The sequence below is a fragment of the Antrostomus carolinensis genome, unplaced genomic scaffold (assembly GCF_000700745.2).
Source record: "Antrostomus carolinensis isolate BGI_N321 unplaced genomic scaffold, ASM70074v2 scaffold2207, whole genome shotgun sequence".
Classification (NCBI taxonomy): domain Eukaryota; kingdom Metazoa; phylum Chordata; class Aves; order Caprimulgiformes; family Caprimulgidae; genus Antrostomus; species Antrostomus carolinensis.
In genome coordinates this window covers 50,737-67,059 of record NW_010326428.1, presented here as the reverse complement: position 1 = coordinate 67,059, position 16,323 = coordinate 50,737, and the positions used below count along the sequence as shown (strand labels likewise).

At 41.3% G+C, this 16,323-nt stretch overlaps 2 protein-coding genes across 2 annotated transcripts in view; one reads left to right on the top strand and one right to left on the bottom strand.

Moving 5' to 3' along the window:
• Positions 1-9,881, top strand: part of PTPN1 (protein tyrosine phosphatase non-receptor type 1) — a 13,557-nt gene extending 3,676 nt beyond the window's left edge. The window contains exons 4-8 of the mRNA XM_010171557.2: positions 2,609-2,746; positions 4,495-4,704; positions 5,409-5,570; positions 6,223-6,458; positions 9,161-9,881. Of these exons, the coding sequence (XP_010169859.1) occupies positions 2,609-2,746; positions 4,495-4,704; positions 5,409-5,570; positions 6,223-6,458; positions 9,161-9,368 (954 nt within the window). The 3' untranslated portion in view covers positions 9,369-9,881. The remainder of the gene's footprint in view (positions 1-2,608; positions 2,747-4,494; positions 4,705-5,408; positions 5,571-6,222; positions 6,459-9,160) is intronic.
• A 4,703-nt stretch (positions 9,882-14,584) lies between these two features.
• Positions 14,585-16,323, bottom strand: part of RIPOR3 (RIPOR family member 3) — a 31,437-nt gene continuing 29,698 nt past the window's right edge. The window contains exons 21-22 of the mRNA XM_029085855.1: positions 15,783-15,873; positions 14,585-14,685 (exon numbers count right to left, since the gene is read on the bottom strand). Coding sequence (XP_028941688.1) covers positions 14,585-14,685; positions 15,783-15,873 — 192 coding nt within the window. The remainder of the gene's footprint in view (positions 14,686-15,782; positions 15,874-16,323) is intronic.

The following is a 16,323-nucleotide window of genomic DNA, read 5'->3' as shown; positions in this document are numbered from 1 at the left end:
GCTGAACTGATCTTAGTGCAGCCAGAAAATTATTCAGTTTTTAATTGTAGGTCCTAATTTCTTCTGAATTTGGCTGAAATCAGGTGTGAACACAACATGACGCTCTGCACAAATGAGTATTTGGTCTCTAGTGCTAACCTAGGTATCTGAGTGTAGTTCTTTTCAGTGTACACAGAGTGCATCTCTCAAAGGTCATTTACACCAAGTGTTCATTCACAAGCACTACAGAATGGTTTTGAAGTAGTTATAGAGGTGCCTGGATTCCAGGTTTCCTTCACATAATAAGAGCTCTGATTATTAAATGTACCACCAAGGCACGTTGTTTGTCCACCAGTGTCATTGTTTTACAGAAGTCAGTAGAGGTACGAGGAGAATGTGGTTATGATTGGAAGTACTTTCCCTGGTATCTGCCTTAAGCAATAATCTTCTGGGTGATGTGGGACCAGCTGTTCAGCCAGTGCTTTTCTTGCTAGGACAAGTGTGATGGGCTGAGTTCTGTTCAGACCTTTTAGGAAGTTTACATTAGACAAGAGAGGCAGAAGATGAAGGGAACAATAGATGAACAAACAATTGGGGTTATTTTAAGTAATTTACCTTCAGATAGATACAAAGTTTTGGTTCCTCTGGCACATGGAGTAGCTGCTGTCTTGAGAAGGGCATGCCTCAACCTTTCTGATGGTGGAGAAGGCAGGAACCATCAGGCATGGTTTTCATCTATGGGTCAGAGTTCTGCCTGTATGCTAATTCCAGAGCTGCCATCCTTAACGTGGACTTGGCAACTGTGCAAATTTGAGACCAAAGCAATTTTAAAGACTGATAGAAATGCACAATTTAAAGGTGAATGTTACAGTGCAGTCAATATAAAAACACTTTGGGGAAGGAGTAGGGGGTATGTTGGGGATCCACCAGTGGTAACTGGGTGGTACATGCTTTTGCATAATCAGGAAAGAATTCCCAATAATCAGGAAAATTCTTGTGCAGTGAGTGTGTTTTAATAAACTGCAGTCTTGATTTGTGAGTGTTTTGCTTTTTTTGGAGTGTAAGTGAAATTTAATCTTAAAAGAGATGCAGTAGCCATATTTTTCAATAATTTTTTCATTTGCAACCGTTCCTACTCGTTCTCTGCACTGCCAGTAGTTTTGAACAAAATGAATTGTTGGATCCCTTAGGGCAGCCTGCTTACGCTTCTCAGCAAACAGCACTGGGGGACCTACAGTGGAGCACACCAAAATATTGTTTGCAGACACATTTGATAGAGAAATTAGATACAAAGCCAGCTGCTGTCTCTTTAATATTAATAAAAAAAAAAAAGTGCAGAAAATTATCACTGCATTCTACACCCTGATAAACCAGAGGATATATTTTGAATAAAAACTAGAATTAGTTTGAGCAAAACTAGTGTTAGTCTACCTATGAAAGAAATACTGAAGGGTTTTCTTATTTATTAAAATGCTGTCAGAAATCATCTTAGTCTTGAGAATGCTATTCTGTTTTCATCGTTCTTCCGCTTCAACTTTAAAGCTCTCTTATTTGCACTTTAATAAAAGAGGCATTAGCCATGTCCAACAGCCCATTCTTATTGCATGTTTAGGTCTGCGCAAATGATGGTCACAATCCCATTTCAGAGGAGCATTGGGTGGTGGCAGAGGTAGCAGGCCAGTTCTCCCAGTCACAAGATCCTTAGATTTAACTGTCAGAAACTTGGTTGCAGCCTTTTCTGCTGGTGTTGCTGATGAGTTTCTTTAGTTTCAGTTTTTTCCTGCACAGTGCAAAATGTGCTGCTTTTCTGTATGGTTGACTCATTGAAGGTTCTGGCATGTAGCAGTTCTTTGCAACACTAGGCTCTGTGGGAAAGTTTACTAAGAAAATTGAAATTCAGTCAGAAGCAGGTAGTGGGAATGTTTGCTGAATGCAGGTTTTTCTTGTTTGGCACTTTCCTTTTCAACTGTGCCATGTAAAATCAAAATTATCTCACTGCTATTTTTATTTTTGTTGGTGAGTGAATGAAGTAACCCAAAATCTCATCTGATGTTACGCTGGCAATTAGCAATGTTGTAATTCTCTATGTGTAGCTCATTCATGGAATTCATAATAGTTTTTCATAGTATGTTCTGCTCTTGTTAACATCTGTCTTTTATTTTGAAATTTAAATACTTAACATGAGGATAATAAATAAATGCACAGTAGACTCAAATTTGGTTTTTGGCAGAGTGTTGTAAGAGCTTTTATACCTAGACAGTTAAATTTTGTTTGTTTGTTTATTCCAACATAAGCTAAAATAAATAATGGCTTTGGTGGTTCTGATTGGATTCCATAGCTTCACTCTCTTTCAACTTACACGTAGGAGAAAGAGAGCTCTACCTAAACAAACCTGTCCTCAATCCTTAGATATTTTCATGAGTTCAGTCAGGGTCAAAATAATTTGACTTATGCAAAAGATTCAGTGAAGATGCAGTTCTGCACCATAAAGGAAGACTGATGCTCTTCACACACTAAGCAGATGAAGAAATTGTCTCATAACAAAATGTTCTATTTTAGGATGTTTATTTTTTGCCTTTTACACAAACCTAAATGACATTTAAATGTCTCCTGTTTTTTTTTTTTTTAGATAAAGTGTGCACAGTACTGGCCACGGAAAGAGGAGAAAGAAATGTTTTTTGAAGATACAAACTTGAAGCTAACACTGATATCTGAAGATATAAAATCATATTACACAGTGCGACAATTAGAATTGGAAAACCTTACAGTAAGTACAGAAACTAGTACCAGTCAGAGTCCTCAGTCTCTCTGAGGTGAGGTTCATCTCCTCAGCAACAAGGTCTTGAAAAAGATGGTCACAAATTGTAGCAGAGTTTGTTTGGGAATTGGCAGTTCTGCATGAGATTGCTCTTCAGCCTCTAGTTTGTGTCTTGTGGAAATGGAATTCTTAAGTATTTATGAAATGTATCTGGGAAAACTAGAGTTGTTTTCATGTCTTGGACACACGCTGAGTGAGAAGGTTAGTTTGTCACTACCCTTTATAAAATCACTTAGCAGATGTTCTAGTGCTGTTGTGTTATAGCTGAAATAATTGCTTTTCCTGTCACTTAAGCAACCTGTTTGCCTGTGTCTTGTTCTAAGGTTTATTTTTAGATTTTGGCTTAAATCTTCAGGTTTTGCATTGATGGGCTTCATCAGGAAGCAGGAGCTCTTTTCACTCTGGTCCTGCAGTGAGCTGTAAGGAGCTCAGGACAAGGATCAGAGCTGTGTGGAGCTCAGTACAAGGATCAGGCCACTAGCTTTAAGAGAAATAACTCTTTTTTTTTTTCTTTCTTTCTTTTTTTTTCCTCCCCTTTTGCACAATACAAAAATAAAAGTCTACATGCCATTTCCCACCCTTCCTTTCCTCTTCAATGCTGCCCTGTATTAGAGCAGTGAGAGCTAATCAAGCTCCTTGGGGAGGCTGGCTAAGGATGAACACCGTTAACTTTCACTGAATGCAGGTCACTGAAGATGATGGCTGAGGTCCTCGATGGTGCTGAGCTAGGTGTGTATGTTGTGACGTGCTAGCCTGAGGTCTGTTCTGTCCTCATACTGCTCACTGCTGGAAGACAAGAGTTATTCCTTTGCTCATCTGTTAGCATCTTGCTTGCTTCATCCTGCCAGGAAATGTGAGCCAGCAGATACCAATTTGACTAAATTATGCCTGAGTAAGGATTTAGTTGATGTAGTTTGTGGTGTGTGTTAGTGGTGATGTCTGCTGTAGACGTGTTTGATGGTGGTAGCTCAGCACTCTGGGAGGATGTGAGCACCAGTGGTTTAGTAGTCTTGGAAGAAAGTTTTTAGGTTGGGAACAAACCTGTAAAGGAAGAGCTGTGATGCTGTAAGGTCTTTGTCTGCAGAAAGTGTAAAGGGCTTCTGTAACTCCAGGTACTTCATTTTGAGAAATCTTGAATGTTATTCCATCATTAGGAATTGGAAGGCAGTGGTGCTGGCTGTCTTGTGGCCATACAAGCATTTGAACGGTGCTGATAAAACTAATCCACGTTACAAATAAGTAAATGTACTTACCCAGCTTCCTTTGCTCAAAGTGGAGACTACACAACAAGAGGTAATTATTTGTAATTAGTTTGGTAGCTGAGCAACTATAAAAGCTCCCTCATACTGGTGGAACTTTGTCACTTGAGTTTAAGCTGTCCTAAAGGCATAGCAGAAGCAGTGTAGTCTGAGCAGCGTACAAAGCTGAGCAGGCACATGCCTCTATTCCGTGTAAGTCAGAGTTATTTTCAAAGGAAGCAGCTAAAATTGCTCCAAAGGCATAAATTTGAAATTGATCTAAAGGTAAAAATGTCTCATATCTAAAGCTGTGTGTCTAAATATGCAAGTGCCCATTTGCTAGGAAAATGAGCGAGGAATTGTATTTGCTGATTAGAACATTGTTGTGGAGAACTGTGCTTTGAATACTTCTGACTCGGTTATCCACGCTGAAAGACTTCCTAAATGCTGTTTTGACAGACACAGGAAACTAGAGAGATTCTGCACTTTCATTATACTACATGGCCTGACTTTGGTGTCCCGGAGTCACCTGCTTCATTCCTCAATTTCCTGTTCAAAGTGAGAGAATCTGGCTCACTGAACCCTGAGCACGGACCCGTTGTGGTGCACTGCAGTGCAGGAATCGGCAGATCGGGAACTTTTTGTTTGGTTGATACGTGTCTTCTACTGGTAAGAACTGATTATTCCAGATGATCCACTATTTCTGTAGAGTTATTTTGAAGAATGTTTTGTTGTAGGCTTACAGAGAGCTGTGGTGTGTTCTGTGAAGTATTGTTGCCTGCTGTTTCCCCTTTTCTTACTCATATTCTGGTTTGGGATTGTGTTCCAAGGCAGATCTTGTTCTTAACTGGCCATTTTGAGTCTGGGGAAGAAAAGTCTGTTGTTTTTAGTGATTTCCAAAGATAGGCTTTGCCCTGTGGTTAAGAAAAAAACCCACTAGATGTCTGCTAAGTAGGAGTGTGAACTATCCTGAAACAATGCAAAATAAATCTAATGTGTTTCCTTTTACAGAGTCAACTTCGCCTGTAGGCAGGGGGACATTGTCCTGATTTTAAGATAAAACTGGAGTTCCCTTGGCTTTACTTTGTCACTGTGTGGGAGCAGCTGGTACACAGAAGTCAGGTCTAGGTTAAAATGTCCTTTTTTTTTTTTTTCCTAGTTATATTTTCAAAACAAGAAAGACAAAAAAAGGGGAATGTGTCCAGCATGTTGGAAGCCCATTTTAGAGACCCAATAAATAGCTGCTGATACCAGTTTTTCATTAGTTTATTAATTCTGTAATGTGGAGAGTAGTCTGAAGGCCATACTACAAAATGAGTCATTGTATTGAATCTCATCAGAGCATAAAGCATGTTTCAAATTTTTATCTTCAGATGGACAAACGGAAAGATCCTTCTTCTGTGGACGTTAAACAGGTTCTCCTAGAAATGCGGAAGTACAGGATGGGGCTCATACAGACAGCAGATCAGCTCCGTTTCTCCTACTTAGCTGTTATTGAAGGGGCAAAATTCATTATGGGAGATGCTTCAGTGCAAGTGAGTACTATTGCCTGCACAGGCTAATGTAGTGAGCTGCAGCTCCATTTTAACTGGAAATATAGGAAATATGTGGGATGGACAGAAGAGAAACTTTAAATTTTATGTTTGCTTTGGCTTAAATAATTTTTATGGGGTTCTTAAAGACAGTGCTTTATGATCTGTTGCAATCTAAAGTGTTGTATGTAAGAGCCTTCAGAAAAGGACCTATAACAGGTGGCCTTTGTGTACTTTTCAGCACTGTAATTGGGGTCTAGACTGGCTGCATCAGCCTTGTCTTTCATTTCAGATAATAAAAATTTTCTAATATGCCAGAAGTTTAATTATTATTATGATTAAATCTTATAAGTTTGTTTTATGGTAAGCAGAACTCTTGCAACACGGATTCTATTTTGTGCTATTTCAATTTTCCAGAAGTAGATTAAGATTTCCTCATTTATAGTGGATGTCTTCTGTGTACTGGGTGTAGCTCAGGTTTGCAGTTCTTGTGTCCCTCTCTTTCTCCCCACCCCCCCTTTGTTTTCAATGCAAATGAACAGCCACTCTAACAATAAATGAAAAGGTAAAGACCCTGCCACTGTAAAGTCAAAAGTAATAGTTGCTTCCATAAAAGAAATAGAGAAAAGCTTAATAGGGCTTTTCCTTCCTGAAGGAACAGTGGAAAGAGCTCTCCAACGAAGACCTGGACCCTCCACCTGAACATACTCCACCACCTCCCAGGCCACCAAAGCGAACCTCAGAAATGCACAACGGAAGGATGCATGAACACGCCGAATTCTTTCCTAAACATCAAGTAGTAGAGGAAGAGATGAGATGTTCGGTCAGCACTGTGGAAGAGACAGTTCCGGACGGCACAGCTTGTTCATCTGTTCCACTGCTCACAGACAGGTAATTCATTTAGTTTCCCACTTCTAACTGCCCCAGGAAGACTGTCCAGTTGTCTTATGGTGTTGAGAGGTTGTGGGACATTTGCTCATAAATGACATTTCATACAGAAGGGCCTGAACAGACCTTGAGCAAGTTAGTGTAATAGCAGTTCCAACCCCAAATCTTTTCAGTAAAGGCCTTACGCTCACGTCCTTTTAACTTCACACATAAGCTAGGGCCTCTTACGGGATCCTGCTAGAGTAAAAGAAGAAGTGACAGCATAATGAGGTGGTTTAGTCTTGATTTATATGCAGTATATGTTAAGTTACAGAGGAGCTCTTTCTCTACTTAGAGGCTGCATTACTCATGTAGCTGAAAACTAGGCTGACTAGCTTTAGCCACACTTAGAAATGTGAAATTAATTGCAAGCAAAGCTACTTTTGATGAAAGATACAGAAGGGGCTCATGAACAGAGAACTTTTCTACCCGTCATCGTAACCTAAACTGTGAGGACTTATAAATGTGCAGAAATGCGGAGGAGCCAAGGTTCCTGCCTGTGTAACCACTAGATGTCAGTCCTGGTGTATCAGTGGTTGAAATCCCCATGCCATGGTGGTGCTGACATCCTGCTGTTAACTGATTTTATTCAGAACAACCAAATGAATGCCACACAGAACAAAAAAACCCCAAAAAACAAAAAAAAAATCCAAAAAACCTCAACACCTCTCCACTCCCCAGAGATGATCAAGGGAAAGTGTACTGTTCCCCAACTAGATGGTCTCCTAACACGGCATCTTCAGCATCCCAAAGAAGTACTGGACTAAAGTACCAAGTTTTAGTATTGTCCACAGAGCTAGAGCTTTTTCAACAGATGCAGCTGGCAGGCTTGGTGTATTTTATTTATCTGAAGCAGAGAGGGAGTGTGTGACTCTGAGAGCTGGAGATTAGTAAGATGTGTTTCCAATAGCCTTTCTTCAAAATAAACCTCCTCTTAATTTCATGTAATAGAGGCTGAGACCTGTTGTCTCCCTCCAAATTCTGCTGGAGGCAAGGAGATAAAATGGAAGTGTTTCCCTGCTCAATGTGAAACAGTGTTTTTGATCAGGATTTTTCTTAATTCATTGGGAAGATTCTGGAAGTGAAATACTCAAATTCAAAACATCTTTACTAAAAAGAAAGGAAATCTTGGAAATAGGAATGGACAGAAATAGAAGCTTAGCTACAAAAGAAGGAAGTGTTGCAATGGTAGCACCTCCCTCTTTCTTCCCTCTGTGATATATAGTTCTGTTACCAGAATATTTGCCTGGGATGAGAGATGCCTGCTAATGCTTTCCATACGTATATTTTCCATAGTATGGATTTAAAGTTAGTGTCTCGTGCCTTCTCATTAGCTGTATAAATCTGAATTTCTCAGTGAATAAATGATTTCCTGGAAATACTTTACACAGTGTCGTTGAAATGAACATCAGAGACATCCAGCTCTAAAGAGCTCAGAGATTCAGTTAATTTCATTTATTGTAGTCCCTGTCTGAGGTTGGAGTTGAGTCATCCTCTGGAGCTGCCTGTCTTCATTGATTGTAGAGGCTGACTAGACACCTTGCTGAAGTTAAATCCTACCTTGTGCCATGTTCCAGGTGTACTAGGAAAGGCTGGGATTTGAATCCCGAGCTCCCTCATTCTGTACCAGTGGTGTTGCTGCAGGATCAGGCCTCCTTTGTGATCATCACTCTTGTCCTTGTGTCTGGGACAGTGAGTCTAGAAGTGGGGAAAGCAAAACCTGATGGGTAGGAGGGGAAAGGAATAGAGAGTAGAGGAGCAGTCGGATGTGAAAGGATGTGGGACAGTGCAAGGCTGGAGGAAGAAAGACATCGTGCTGGCAGAGGTGAGGGAAGAAGAAGCAGAAGTCTTAAGCACAGTTATTTTCCTGCCCAGATATTACAGTGTCTGGTGTGGAAGATTCCTGAGTTTTTTCTATCCTGAAGCTGTCAGCAGATGTCTGGGAAACCCCCCTGCAAAGCATCTGCCTGCCGGTTGCCACCCTTCTGGTTCTCACAGCCTGGTGATGCTCTGCTTTCTGCATTCAGCTGGAACAAGTTGCTTAGCAGATATAAAAGTTCTGGCTCAGTTAAGGAGCCTCTTTGGGTGTCAGTAACTGCCAACGGGGTGCAGGTCTTGTATCTAGAAACAAAACCATACTTAGAGAGTGTTAGAGGCGAAGAGATCTGCAGTTCCATCAGTAAAAGCTATCGCGATGCATTTACCTGCTCTTCCTAAGTTATGGCTGCAGGAGCCAGCACAAGCACAGGTCCATCATTTTCTGACATTCTGGGTGGGTGCTTGATTTCAGAACCAGTTCTCCTGACCTGGATGTAGGTTTGATTTGTGCTAATTCACAACTTGTCTCGGTGCAAGTAGCAGATTTGTGATAAGCAGTAGGCGTAGGTGGTGTTTAAAACGACATCAGCGTATTCTTTAAAGCGCACAGAATACTCCCCAGCATGGCTTGTGATGACAAGCTCTGTTCTAAACCTGTAATTTAACAGCCAGAACTGTAACAATTAGCAATAGGTTTTGGTTTGTCACTGGCTGCAGCTCCTGATAGCAAGAGATTCTCAGCTTTGTCTGTGGTGCTCAGTGGGTGAGGCCATGCTCTGGTAGAGTCCTCGTGGCTTCTCTCCTAAAGGCAGAATCCAGTACTGAATGTTTCTTTCTTTGTCCTTAAGCACTAGTCAAGACACTGAAATTCGGAGGAGAACTGTTGGTGAAAATCTGTGTCATTCACCCCACAAAGAAGAGTCAATGAAGACGGAAAACTCGGAAGAGGATGATGAGAACATGATGACGACTTGGAAGCCATTTCTAGTGAATATCTGCATGTTCACTTTCCTCACAGCAGGAGCTTATCTCTGTTACAGGGTGTGTTTTCACTGATGGACGTGCCAGGAAGATCCACCCTGCAGCAAACACCAACGATTCGATCGGTTTGTAACAAGCTTCTCTGAAAGAAAGCGAATTGAGGCACGTGAGCCTTGTCTCGGGGGAGGTAGATCTTAGGTTGAAAGGCCAGAACTTTGGTTAGGGCTTAAAGAGAGAATTGATGCACTAGGGTTTTATCTAGCCCTGTGGTCCCAAGAACATAATATTCTAATCTCAGGGCCTTAAAATATTCAGGAGTAAGCAGAGAAAATGCCAAATAGTCTGTTTTCTTTTTTTTCTTTCCTTTTTTTTTTTTTAAACTCAATAATAGAATTACAACACATTGTTGTTTTTAGCCTTTTGAAGAAGCCAGTTTTTTTCTTTTGTGTTTCAGAAAAACTAGGCACAAGTGAAACTTGCTTGTACTCTCCAAGTGTTGTAACCAAATACGTGACTTACGTTGATGAGTTCCCAAAAAAAAAGAGAAAGAAACCCACATACCTGAAGAATGTAAACTTTTTGGAAAGGAGGGTGTTGGGGGAGGGGTGTTTGTGGTTGGTTTTTTGGGTTTTTTTGTTTTGTTTTTTTTTTAACTTGCTTCATCATTAAAGACTGAGTTGTGGGCAGTGCCTGTGGTATTGATATATTTAATCTTGGCATAACTGTTTTTAAAGAGCTTACTGTTTTACATGTGTGTATAGAAACAGGCTTCTGCATTTGCTCAGGGTATCCCAACATGTCAAGCTCTTTTTTTTTTTACTTTTTTTTTTTTTTTTTAATAAGTGTATCTGCTCTTTGACTTTTGTTGCACTCTACTTGCACATATGCCTATTTACATTGCACCATCCTTTGTAAAGCTGTTTTTACTTCTATATTCTGGGTTAGGAGAGGTTGAGGGGAGGGAGAGAAACAGGAAGGGGAAATTCAACCAAAACACGTCCACCAGCATTTTGCAGCTGTGCAGTTGGCATTCAGAAGGACCAGTTCTTTAAACCTCATCATTTGGAATGTAAAATGCAGTTTCACTCTCCATCTGCTCCATAAGGAACAGCGTGCTTCCTGCGAGGGCCGGAGAGGTAACGTACTCGGTCGGAGGCATGGCAGGCAGTGAACAGGAAAGCATTTCAGTCAATCCAGAGCAATTAATGCTGTGGCAGCTTACTTAAGAGAGAAAAAGTCCAACAAAAGACGTCTGAACGTATCAGTTGGCTTATGATGCAAGCGTTTGTGGGTTCTGCTTTGTTTAAAGCAAAGATTGACAGTACTGGCTTTACTTTGGCTTGAAGATAACGCTCTTCAGCAATGATCGGACATCGTGGTGTAAGAGGGTGAGTCTTGCACCTCTGCAGACAGGGTTGTTGCTCTCCTAGGGGTCAGGGGTGCTTTTGTCCCGTGTCACGCTGTGTCTACATTGTTCTGCTCGGTCGTGGGTCGGTTCCACAGGCCCAGGACTTGAATAATGTAAAGTGCTTGTAAATAAGGATTGGGGTGCATTGGTAGAACTGTGACTGGAAGCCAGCACTGCGCTAAGCAGTCTTGGTCAGTGCTGTTCCTCTTGTTAGTACCAAATTATTAGTAGCTTAAACAATAGCAAAGATTTCTTTGCTCGTGTCACGGGGCGAGGAGAGTAGTGAACTCACTACTGGAAGTTGTAGTGATTGAAACTAAACCATGACAGCTGAGTTGCAACAGTGTTAGGAATCAAGTTCTTTTTATTTTTTAAAGGCTTTCTAGATTTATAGCACTTAAGCACCATTCTCAGTGCAAACACGGCTATGGAGTATCTTACCTACGTCTCTCCACTCCATATTTATTGTTGCAAAGCTGTCTGTGGGTGTAGCTTTTCCTTCAGTGAATAAGTTGGTGAACGGGGCAGGGGGGTGGGTGGGAGTTATTTCTATTTTGTGTTTTGTTAAGCTTGCATCAAGGGCTTTTCAAAAGTACAATAATAAATCCTCAGGTAGTACTGGGAATCAATACTTTACCTGTGAGACTGTTGGTCAGACCAGTACTTGAAAGGAGGAATGTTGTAATCAGTCAATATTTAGTTATATTATTGGAAACATGAAAAATGAGTATAGAAAAATGGTAATATATAATGGCTCATCTGTGTATTTAAGATACAGTATGTGATTGCTTTGTCCCCACTATTCCCTCCATCATCTGGTAGAACATTGTTCTAAGGCAACATTTGTAGCCCATTTGTATTAAAATGCATGTGAAGTCTTCTAGTGTCCTGATTAAATACCATGTGCTTGAAAGGTGGAAGAACTTCTATTTCTGCTTACTGATGTGCCCAGATTATATTTGCATGAACTGATCATTAAGTGGCTGTGGTTCAAAGGGCGTTGCTGAAAGTCTCTTCGTTCGGCGATGGACTGGTTTGGTGTTTATCAGATACCATGTACTCGCCTCATCCTTGGCATGACTTCCTATTGAATTTCTGCGTACTCAGTGTAACCTGGTTGTTAGCATGGTTCACTTCAGCTGAGTAAGTATCCTACCGACATTCCAGAGAGTTTAATAAGCCCCATTCACACCTCACTGGCCACTCGAGGCAAGGAAGAGCTCCATGATTGCTGGGTAGGAGACGCTGTGCTGCCTCCAGAGCTGCACTGGAGGAGGGAGAGGAAATCTCTTTCAGAAGATCGGGACAGTGTGTGCTTTGAGCTGGAGGCTCCCGAAGTGGTGGCCCATTTAAAAAGTAAACAAACAAAAAATACCTATAGTGTACTGTTCCCAAGAGGAAATAGTTTAAATTTAAGCTTGACAGGAGAGCAAAGTATCCTTCTGTTAAATCCAGAATAATTCACTTGCAGATTATTCTGATGAGAGAAAGTTTCAGCAGCTGCTGAAGTTGTGAACACCCCCTTTCTGCCCCTGTATTTTGCCATTTCTTTCATCTGTTCCAAATCCAGAACTTACTCTGTCCAGGGACAGACAGGGGAGCAGCCCCCGAGCACAGTGAGGTGTGCATAAGGCTTAAATACTGACCTGTAAACATTTTTGTTCTGATGTCCTGTATATGTATGTAGTAGTTTGGGTGTGTATATACAGTAGCGTTTCAAAGTGGGTGTATTGGTTAACCTGTTCTTGGAAAATGGACAAATATCCATGTTAAACCTGTTAGAAAGTTAGTGAGCTGCTCTGCTATATGCCTTAAGCAAATATTTACTCATCAGGTCTTTCTTTTTTTACAGATTGCCATAGAATAAACTTTTTTTAAAAAAATTTAAAAAAAAAAACCCAAAAAAGCTCAATGTTTTGGTATAATACATTTTCAGGTATCTTGTCTTTTGTGTAAGCCGCTGCAAAGACCTCACAGGTTACAGTAAAATTGTACAGTTTTTCAATTTCCCATACAAGTTTTCAGTTCTCATTTTAGTTGTAACAATAAAATTCTTTTTTTAAAGAATGTACATAAGAGTCTTATTGGTTCCTGTCTTCTCGGGGCTGGAGCCACTGGCTCCTGTTTTGAACCACTTACAGCTCTGGGTTAACATGGTATTTGGTGTTGGGTTTTTTTTTGGTAAAGTTATTTAAATGTTACTGTCAGAATTCACCTGTAGGTCAGAACTCCACTAAAAGAAAGCAAAATGAGTATCCTGTGTCTCTCTGTGATATCTCAGAGATGTTACAACAGCTGCAGGTCAAATTTTCATGTTGTTTGGAATAAAATATTTACCTTTCTGTTTCTGTTTTTAAGGAAGGCTACAAATGGAGGAGAGGTGCTTGAAAAGAGAAGTTTCAGTAGTTTGATGAAGTGGTACTAACACAGGCTCTGCCCCTCAGAACCTGCCAGCCCCAGACTGTTGTCTGATGGAAAAAGTTGATGAGGCTGCCCCATCTCTTACCAGTCACCAGCTGCTTCCCTTTCCCCTTCTAGACCTGGGGAAGCAGAGAATTTACCAAAGTAGAACTTCTTTCCCCTGTTTTTAAATAAATCTGTACATTAAAAGCAGAGTTACAGCACAGATAAGCAGCCTGTTAAGTTTGACTTTGCTATGGAATAGCTTCAGCAGTCCTGCGAGTCAGAGCTCATCACTAAAGCCTGCAGCTGTACCAGTAAGATGTGCATTTCAAACTCAATACCAAGAGCAGAAGAGTAGCTCAGCCTATTTCAGTGGCACAATCCTGAACATTTCAGAGCTGGAAAACAGAACCAGGTGCTTGAGGCACTGCCCAGCCAGCTCTGGGATCTGTCAGTTAAGTATGGTTATTGCCCTGTACCCATCCACAATGCTGCAAGCACATCACTGTGAAACACTTGCAGGAACTTGAGTCAAATGTTTTATTAGAATTTTAGAAAACAGTACAAAAATCCAACAAATAAATACTGAATAGAAAAGTTTTATATATATATATAAAATACATATACACACAAGCCCAACCCTTTCAAGTATTTCACCTGAAAGCCAGGCTTCTCTTTATGGCTACCCTCCACTAAGTTAAAAAAGTGTTCAGTAAGGAGCCTGACAATGGGGGTGTGATTATGAGAAATCCTGATCTATGACTAAATGAATAATTTAAAAAAAAAAAACAACAAACCAACCAACAAAACAATTTATACAGAGCTGTCCATATGTCAGTCAGACCTGCACATGGCAAACACAACACATATACACACCTTCCTGCTCTGACCTGCTGAGGACATGCACTTGCCCATCCTGGTCAGCCCTTGCTTGAACCTGGCCTAAGTTGCAGTGGTTCTGGAGAAATTGGCTTTTGAAGTAACGAGCCTTCCTTCTGCAACTAAACTGTACAAGAAAAGGCAACCACCAAGCAATGCTGCAAGGTTTTTCTAATGTATATGGCAGGTGATGTAAATGATCTGTTATCTGCTAGCTTCTAGATGGACTCTTAGAGAACAATTATTTCTCTCCTTTTTGAAAAATACCAAATTAATAAAACACTTTATGGGAAAACAGATCATATTCAGCTTACAGTTTGAGCAGGGGCAGATAATTCCAGTGAGATGGGGATTTTAACTCAAGTGACCATCTGGTTCCATCTGTTAAGAGATCCTGGTTTGTATTTGTCTGGCACTTGGTATTTCCCAGTCTGCTTGGTGCAGACTGCAAACCCCCCCCTCAGAAACAAGCCTGTGCTCTGTCAGTGTGCAGCACGTACACAGCAGGGCACGAGTAAACCAGACCCTGATAAACAACTGGAAATCTTCAGGTACCCAGATGTGGCTGTGAGGACAGTGTGATTCAGCTCCTCATATTCCACTAAAACACTGTGATTTCAATTTCAGCCTCTTGTTGTGCAGTTTCTCTTAATTCACAGCAAATCCTGTCCATTTTCTCAAAGGCTTGCCGTCCCTTTTCACCTATGGGGAAAGAGAAGATACAGCCCATGCTGAGGAAGGGAAAGCAGTTTGAAACACCCTGAGAAAAGTGATGCTCTAGAAATACTTCTGTTGTGACCTTGTTCAGAGCCAACATGAAATCTCAGCAGTGACAAACACATCTCTAAGGGAATAGTTTTCCCAAAACTGCTAGAGGCCACATAGCAAATCAGGCCTTTTGTAACCATTGTCACATGAGCAACGATTTGGAACATGGCAGTTGGAAAACTTGTTTTGCAATACATGTGAGTCTGAGTGTTTCTGTGAAGCAAGGCTGGAGATCCCCAGAACCAAACGTGAAGTATTTTTAGGAAGAACAGAACAGGGAAATTACTGTCCCCTAGATAACTGGGCATCCCCTCCAGCCACTGGGCATTAAGGAATTGAGCCCAGGCAGCTCTCCTGTGCCCTCAGTACAAACACCTGGGCAGCAGCAAACTGGGAGCACTGACAGTTCATCAGCTCCACTGGTGATCTGAGTTCAGGTGAAGTGACAGATAATGAACCAATATAAAACCATTTTGCTTGTACTCTTTACCCCTCCAGCATTCAGCGTGGAACCATCTGAAGAAGGATAGAACATCAAAATTAGAAGTAACTACAGTTAGTTTTTAGGTGGCTAGAAGAGATTAGCAGGTCCAAAGAGTCTCTTGTTGTTCTGATACACTAAAGGTCTCTAAATCATCTTAGCTAATCTCAGAGCTTAGAAGAGACTTTATTGTGATCTGTCAGGTTCAAATGTTCTTACAGAATCTAGAAGGAGAAAATTGCTGATGCCAGTACTACTCCTAAGTGCTCCAGCAGCACTGTCAGCACTTTCAGTACTTATCTGCCACCTTTTTAAAAGTTTAGCGGTTTTTAAAGCACTTTATCCTACAGAAATCTCCTTGATCTGGTTCTACAAACTTTAATGGGAGCCTTTGGTTATTATATGTGGTACCAAGTTTATCTTAATGGTACAAAACAGCTGTTCATTAAACAACCATTGTCCTAGACGTGCTCAGGCTGAACTTCTGCTTCTGCCCTATTTCACATCGCTTTTTCAGAATCTGTATTTTCAAGTTGTACGAAAGACTTACCAAAGGAGATCGTCGTTTCCCTGGCTGCATTCCTGACTTCCTCCGTTTCAGATTGGCACAGGTGGGCAACCTGCTCAATGCTCTCAACACCCTGTTTGAGACAAGAAAAAATTGCAACAGTAGCTTTTCAGCAAGCATTCTGATGAACATTTTTTACAAGGTAAACACATACATACTCATACCAGCTCCCCGTGACACCAAATTGAGAGCAGCTGTGGACACTCAAGGGCAGAGAGGCCCTGCAGAGATCTGGATAAATTAGAGAGCTGGGCAATCACCAACTGTGTGAATTTGAACAAGGGCAAGTGCCAGATCTGGCACTTGGGACACGGCCACCCTGGACACACACCCAGCCTGGGGAAGGAGAGGCTGGAGAGTAGTCCTGAGAGAGGGACCTGGGGGTTCTGGTCCATGGCAAGTTGAACATGAGCCAACAGTGTGTCCTGGCAGCCAAGAGGGACACCCGTGTCCTGGGGGCACCCAGCACTGCACTGCGAGCCGGGCCAGGGAGGGGATCGTCCCGCTCTGCTCTGCACTGGGG